The sequence below is a fragment of the Vitis riparia genome, chromosome 16 (genome assembly GCF_004353265.1).
Source record: "Vitis riparia cultivar Riparia Gloire de Montpellier isolate 1030 chromosome 16, EGFV_Vit.rip_1.0, whole genome shotgun sequence".
Lineage (NCBI taxonomy): Eukaryota > Viridiplantae > Streptophyta > Magnoliopsida > Vitales > Vitaceae > Vitis > Vitis riparia.
Window position 1 is genome coordinate 316,656 of NC_048446.1, and position 8,136 is coordinate 324,791.

The following is an 8,136-nucleotide window of genomic DNA, read 5'->3' on the forward strand; positions in this document are numbered from 1 at the left end:
AGGAGATGAGTTTCAAAGCTTAAAGGCATATCTTGCTCTGTTTTTAGGTATGTATTAGGTTTCTACATTGTAAAATTGAGTGATAAATAAAGCAAGAAATTTCCTCCTTTGTGTAATTCTGTAGTAATGCACAAAGCACAACTTGGAAGAGCAAACTTAGGGACTGCAAACATCTTCAAAGCTTTCAACTTTCAGAACATAACATCCCATAAACGACCCAAAAATTCAAGTTAAAAGCATACTTACAGAGCAAAATATCCCATAAAAGATCCAGAAATTCAAGTTCAGAACATACAAACATGACTAACCAGTGCAGCCAGAGGCTGGACATTCATCTAGGAGCAAAGCATTCCATGATACACTGTTCTTTCTAGTCTAAACGCAGCCATCCCACAAGCAGTCAGCCCGAGCCTTGCCTTGTTTCAGGAGGGTTTCAATCTCCTTGGGAGGGTTCAGGCCTAGGCGCTGAGCACGCTCCCATCGTGCCAGTCTGCTCATCCCTAGGCATGGTCCATATGCTATGTTCATGTCAAACTGCCTCAACACAGTCTCATTCCCATCATATTCATCATCTGCAACCAAAAACATAACATCAAGCTCCAGAATCTAACTCGATCTTGTTTTGTAGACTATCTCAACACATCACCATGATGCCCTTATAAATTGTTCCCACCAATAAAAAAAAATGTTATATCACCTGTTAGATAATTGTTTTAGAGAACATTTTTTGAGAAAGGTATTCCATACATATAAACAATGCAAAAGTTTTCAATGTATTCTTCATATTAAAAAGAAAAAAAAAAACCCGAAAACACCTCAACATGTTATTAAAAACAACCTGTTTATAAAGCAAATTCTCAAAAACTATTTTTTTAAAAAAAGTTTGTCAAATGCACTTTCTGTGTTAGAAAACAATTTTCTATTCTAAAGCACAAAAAACTATTTCCAGCAACAATTTCAAATAGAACCTAAAGAACAGAAAAATAATTTGAAACAGACCCTAATATTATGCTCTTCCATTGTTGATTATCTCTACACATCACCATAATGTCACCAAAGGTAAGTTCCCATTAATAAAAGAAATGCTAGTCTTCATCCAGTTACTGTTAATAAAAGAATTAATCTTCTGCCAGGGTGCCCTGCAAATATAGGAAAATAGAAGAAACAAGAAATCTAAACCTGAACTTTTGTTTGAGAGTCAAGAGTAAGAAACAACCTTCAACTAAAATGATACAATTGCTATGCTAAGCTGGGTTGAGTTTTTCTCTTTGTTTTTCTTTCCTTCCCTTTTCTTTTTCTGTTAGTCTTATAAATTTGATTTTATTTCCTCCATTTTCTCAGCAACCAAGCAGAAATTTCTCAAACTTGTGCAGGTATAGTACCATAATAATTCTTCCCCATTAATAAAAGAAATGCTAATTTTCTGCATAGGTTCCCTGAAAATAAAGGAAAATAGAAATCAGCACTGCAATTATTTAGCTGAGTTGGGGTTTTGTTTCTTTCCTTTTTCTTTTATTTGGTTTTTTAACTCTGAAAGTCAGAAATTTGAACTGCAAAAACCATAAAAAAAAAACATTTATTTTTCTTTGCTTCTATTTCCTCCATTTTCTCAGCGTCCAATCAGAAACCTTCCCAAAAATCAATAACCCAATAAAATTTAATTGATTATCACAAAATAAAAATCATCGCAAACTTGGTTTCCACCATTCAGAACCCTAACCCTCCATACAGTTGCTAACATAAATTCCATAAAATTAAAAATAATGAGAAAATCAAATATAAAACTGCATGTATGAAGAAGAAATACAAAAAGAGGGGAAAAAAGAAAAAAGATTATACCTTGGAGATTATGGGCTGAGAGGGTTGAAGGTTGGACCACATCAGAGCCTAAAGTGGCGACATGGGTAGGCTGTATCTTAGTGGATTTCTTGGAAGGCTTTGGCTTGGCGATTCCTCTTCCTCCTCCGCTCTTCTTCTGCTTGAAGTAACCCTTCATGTTGCCTGAAGCCATCTCTCTCTCTATCTCTCTCTCTCTCTGGTTTTCAAATTTTGAACTTCAAACAAGATGGGCTTTTCCTTTATCCCATTTTATAGGTCGCTCAAATGAGTTTGGGCCAAAGGGCCCAAAATTTTTTAAATTTGATTCCTATTTAGACCCATCGGAATCTTGATCCGCAAGCTTCTTAAATGCTAAAGGTATTTTGAAGGAGGTTTGAAAAATAGTTATTAGATTATTTTAACTAACAAAATTCTTTTGGAAGTCAAATAAGAAAAGAAGTTTTATCGGCTTATTCTCCATGAAAATACTACACAATTATTATGAAAATTTTATTAAAGTATTTTATATATTTTCAATTGTTATTGAAAAAAAATAATTGAAAATACCTGTTTGAGAAAGTTTTTAAAAATTGTTTTCAAAAAATAGCATTTGAGAATTATTTTTCTTCCTCTCACTTTCTTCCCTCTCTTGATCTCTTTCACGACATCTCTCTTCCTCTCTCTTCTCATCTCTCCATTTCTCCACTCCTCTTCTCTTATCCTCTCTTTCCCAGTCTCTCCCTTTCTCCTTATCTCTCTCTTTATCTTTCTCTCACTCTCTCATATTTTCTCACCTAAAAGTCAACCACAAGTCACACCTTCATACATACTAACCACAGTTGATTGATTCATTTAAAATCTACATCACGACTTTAGTAAGAGTATGTGCATGAGCCTTGAGTGTAAAAGCTAAAATGTATCAATCCCACATTGGAAATGGATTGAAATTTTTTGTTTTTATATAGTTTTCCACTTCTTTAGCCTCTTAGGCTTGTGGAAAAAGGGAGTGGGAGGCTCGTGGAGTCCAAGCCCATTCCAATGGAATTTCAGATGGCTTGATTCAAGAAACCTTAATGAATATTGTTTGCATGCATCAAACCCCATTATAAAGTGTAATTTATAGTGGAACTTTTTATAGGAGAGTTGAGTTTTGCCTGTAAATAGACCCCATTCCCTTAGAGTCTCTCACTCATAATTCCATTGCTCTCTAACTTAGCTTTCTCATTGATATTTAATTTAAGGAGATTGATCAATAAAAAATATATTTATGTTATTTTATTAAATAATACAAAAATTATTTTATAAAATCAAAATGCAACATAAGCAAAATTCATAATTATATAAAAATGAATTATCAATAATTAATTAAACTAATCATATTATTGTAAAATCAAGGTTTGATTAATCTCGGTTTTGATGATAACAAAATAAGGTTTGGAACTGATGATTATATTTCAAGTGTGATTAGGTAAGAAGATTTTCAACGTGGGAATCACAAAGACAAAATCAAACCAAAGAGAAATTAATAAGAAGAAAAAGACCTCAAAGAGAATTTTTTTTCAAGACCTAAGTTTCATATGATCTCTTTGTAAGGTTATTGGTGCACTAGATTTTTTATTCATTACATTCTTTATTTATGCACTAAAATCATCCAAAATATATTTTGTTTTAAATATTTTAAAATTAGATGATTTCATATTTTCAACTAAAACCTTGTGTCAAATGCTTTCCAATTTTGTTAAAAAGTTTTAAGTTGAAAATGATGATTATTGAGCAAAAAACAGCTTAGATGGTTGAACCGGATGAGAAACCAATTGACCTGTTTAGCTCAATCTGTCGAATAGTGCAAAAACCTTCTCTCTCTTTCAAAATAGTTGTTCAATCGGTCGATGTTAAGCCTCAATCGGTTGAGGTTGAGCCTTAATCGGTTGAGGTCTAGTCAAGAGGCAATCGAGGTCTAACGGTTACCTGTCAAGCATTAAATGAGAACGACTAGTCAACCAGTCAACCCCTAATTCGACTAGTCGAACCCCCAACGGTTAGTTTGACATTTTTCCTCTATAAAAAGACTCTAATCTTCATTGTTTCAAGAGTTTAACCTTCCTAAACATTTCTTAAATATATTTAAGCATTGGGAGAGTATTTTTAGTACACCATTATTCTAAAACTTGCATATCATTAATGCACCATTCAATATTAATTTTCTTGTGTCATTTGAGCCTTAAAGTTTTGTACTAGGATTTTGTGAGATCATTTATTATCTTCATTTGTAAATCTTTGAGAGGAAGAATCTAAGTGTGATGTATCACTTAGGGATTCTCAAGTTTGGGATATCACTTGAGGGGTTATTCAAGAGTGAGGTATCTCTTATGGATTGTAAAGGGTGCTTGGAGCCAAAAGTTTAAGAGGGTGGATTGAAACCATAATTCAATTGTATTGCTTGAAGGCTTGATTTGGAAGCCTTGAATTAGTGAAATCTCGAGTTTGGGATTGAAACTAAAGGAGAGTGGACGTAGGCGGGGTTGTGTTGAACTACTATAAAAATCTTGTATTTGCATTTTCTCTTCCATACTCTTTTATTTTATATACAATTGTCTTTATATTGTTTTATTATATATTTGCATATAATTATCTCTTGCATTCACATAATTTAAATTTAAATTTTCTAACAATTATCTATACTTTTTATGGAATAGTTTTATTCAACTTCTCAAAACTCCATAAAATGTTCTCACTCTAATTTTTAATGCCTTACATTCAACTTTATTATGATTTCTTATGAAAAATCAAAGTAAATGCAACATCATTTGAAACTTATGGATGTTGATGAGAACGAGGATATGGTCATAATCATGGAAGGAATTCTCAATACCATGGTGTTCATAATAGTCATTCATCAAATTCTTAAAAAAAGAAAGCCTTATTGGACCATCAAAAGTAGAGTAATATTGAGGTAACATAATAAAATGGGAAGTGTTCACGAAATAAGCCTCCCAAAAACTTTGAAAATAATTACTATAGATGTGGCATGAAAGGGCAGTGGTCGAGTACCTCTCGTATGCTTAAACATTTGGACAACCTTTACCAAACATTAATGAAAGAAAAAGGAAAATAGATAGAGATGAATTTCACTAATAGTGATGGATTAGACCAAACCTACTATGACATTTATTTCTTTATAGGTCTTAGTGAAAAAAATAACTATACAATAAATGATAAAAATATTTGCATTGATTGATATTAGTTTACATCTTATTATATTAATTAATATACCGCTATATTTTACGTTTACATCTTATTATTACATTTATTATATGCCTTATGTTTTTTTTTCCCCTCAAATATTAATTACATCTAAAACCCATGTGTTATTAGGTCTCAAAACGAATGTGGATGATGTATGTCTCACAAACTATGTAATCACACATACAAGTCTTTGAGATAAAAAAATATACTTCTTTTAATTGATGATAACAAAAGTTAATGTAAGTATCATACTCGGTACTACAAACTTAATCGAAGGCTTTAAAGAGCAAACATTGTGTTACCAAATGGAACAAGATTCCATATAAATGATGTTTAATTTTCTAGCAAATTCAAGAAAAAAATTGCTCAATTTTAAATATTTCTACAAAAATGGATATCATACTGAGACTATGAAGGAAGATAATGTAAAATATTTTTACATTACTCCTATCATTTCCAATCAAAAGCTTATAATAGAAAAACTCGCAACTTTCTTCTATGGATCCAAAAGTTCAATGACCTAAATTTTTTTTATCCTTTAGCATAACAAGTTAGGTCACCTAAGGTCTTCAATGATGCGTTGAATAGTAAAACATTTACAAGGACATTCATTAAAGAACTAGAAGATTCTTCTGCCCAATAAATATTTATGCGTTGCTTGCTCACAATACTATCTTTTATTAAAGTCATATTTGAGTCACTAGTCTTTCTAGAAAAAAGACATGAGGACACATGTGGGTCTATCCATCCACCATGTGGATCATTTTGTTATTTTATGATTTTAATAGATATCCCCATTAAGCGGTCACATGTTTGTCTTCTTTTTGCATGAAACATTGCCTTCATTAGACTCTTTGCCCAAATAATTAAATCAAAAACACAATTTCTAGATTATCCAATCAAGACAATACATCTTGATAATGTTGGCAAATTTACTTCTTACTATTGCATGTTAATTAAACTTGATATTGAGTATCATGTTATGAATCATACGCATATTCAAAATGGTTTGGTAGAATCCTTTATTAAATGACTCTAATTAATTACTCAACCCTTATTCATAAAAACGAAATTACCTATTTCTGTTTGGTGACATGCTAATATGTTTATTGAACCTTTAATCCATACTTAACTCATAGTTTACCATGAATACTCATCTTCACAACTTTTACTTAAAGAACAACCAAATGTCTTTCATTTATGAATCTTTGGTTGTACAATATATGTAACAATTGCACTTACATAAGACACTAAAATGGGTTCCTAATGATAGGTGACGTTTTTACAATTCATTTTTCAAGTTGCCATTTTGATGGAAGTTTTTTCCCTTCATTATGGAGGGGGGAAACCAATTCTAGAAGAACGATAAGAAATTGCTTAGAAGGCAACAACTTTGTCTTATCTTGATTTTGTACAAATCAATGTGAACTAAAAGTTTAAATGATTATCTATTTGCAAAATCTTGCAAATCAATTACCATATGCATTCATTGATAAAAAGAAAGTGACAAAGTCGCATATTCTGATTGCAAATACTTTGATTCGAATTGATGTTCTTGTAGGACAATTAACAAATAAACTTGAGATATGTTTGGAGTGTGGTAGACCTACTAACTTAAAAGATGTAATTCCCCAAAAGAAAAAAAACACAAAGAAAACTTGGCACTTTAGAAAATGCCATAAAAATGACCAATCAATCTAAAATTGATAAACATATTGCCCTTAAAAAGGTATAAATAAAGCACATAGTCTTTGAAGAGATGCAAATTAAACAAGAAGCCCCTATAGAGGTATGAACTGAACAAGTAGCTCATGAAAAGACACATTTATCTCAAGTGGACATATTTAGTCCTTACAAAAATGATAACAAATTACTTGGTCCTAAAATACCATATCTTTATGCTATTAATGCACCTATGTATCTTGCCAATTGTACACGCATACAATTTTATTTTTTTTTTGCTAGTTTATTAGCAAGATACATTTCACTTCAACTCGAAGACAATTGAATGACATCAAATATATATTGCATTATCTTCACGAAACTATTAATATGTACTTATTTTATTTAAAAGAATCAAAAGTATAATTGTTTGGATATGTAGATGCAAGATACCTTTTAGACTCACATAAAGTTAGGTCACAAACAAAGTATGTGTTTAATTGTGATGGTACTACTATTTTATAGAGATATATCAAACAAATAATTGTGTTCACGTCAATAAATCATTTAGAAATACTTGCAATTTATAAAGCAAATCGTAAATGTATATGAGTAAGATATATGATCCAACATATTCGAGAATCATATAAACTATCATTTATCAAAGGTAACCCAATAATATCATATGAAGATAATCTTGTATGCATTGCATAAATAAAAGATAATTATATTAAATGAGACAGAACTAAACACATTTCGCCAAAATTATTTTATAAATATAAACTCCCAAAAATTGGTGAAATTGATGTTTTAAAAATTTGTTCAAGTGATAATTTAATAGATGTATTCACTAAGTCATTGTCAACCTTAACATTCGAGAGGTCAATACACAATATTGGAATTTATCGATTCAAGGATTCAAGGATATTAATATGAGGGAGAACATGTTTACAAAATGATATTAATGTATTGTATTTTTTTTTTCTTCTTCATCCAAGTTTTGTTCCATTAGATTTTATTAGCAAAATTTCTAACAAGATAGTCCTAATATACTAAGAATAACCTAATAAAATGAAAAAATATTGTATTTTTTTTTCTTTTACTAGGCTTTTTTTATAAAGTTTTTTATTAGCTAGGTTTTGACGCATATTTTTTTAATATGGTTGATATCAAAACGGAAGCGTCGTAAATCGGTCACTTCAATTTATAAATTAAAACATTTGATTATATTTTCCAACCTCTAAAAGGATAAACCAATATTTTGAAAAGTATTCTTTCTTTTGATTATCTATTAATTTCTTTAATTATTTCAATGATATTTTTTTAGAATAATAGTTTGAGAATTTGGAATGTTGTCAAAATAATCTTCGATGTGTTTCAAAATATTTCATAAAAACAATTGTGTGCGAT

At 30.5% G+C, this 8,136-nt stretch overlaps 1 protein-coding gene across 1 annotated transcript; it reads right to left on the reverse strand.

Moving 5' to 3' along the window:
• Positions 1–156: 156 nt before the first annotated feature.
• Positions 157–2,052, reverse strand: LOC117933871. The gene is made up of 2 exons (XM_034855442.1): positions 1,840–2,052; positions 157–572 (listed from the first exon to the last, which is right to left on the reverse strand). The coding sequence occupies exons 1-2, from the start codon at positions 2,009–2,011 to the stop codon at positions 376–378; spliced, it is 369 nt and encodes a 122-aa protein (XP_034711333.1). The 5' UTR covers positions 2,012–2,052; the 3' UTR covers positions 157–375.
• Positions 2,053–8,136: the final 6,084 nt, after the last annotated feature.

Bases quoted from the DNA above. Each gene is read 5' to 3' on its own strand.
- LOC117933871 (XM_034855442.1), bottom strand. From the start codon at position 2,011: ATGGCTTCAGGCAACATGAAGGGTTACTTCAAGCAGAAGAAGAGCGGA. The intron at 573-1,839 runs GTATAATCTTTT...TTTTGGTTGCAG, and splicing joins CTCAGCCCATAATCTCCAAG to ATGATGAATATGATGGGAAT.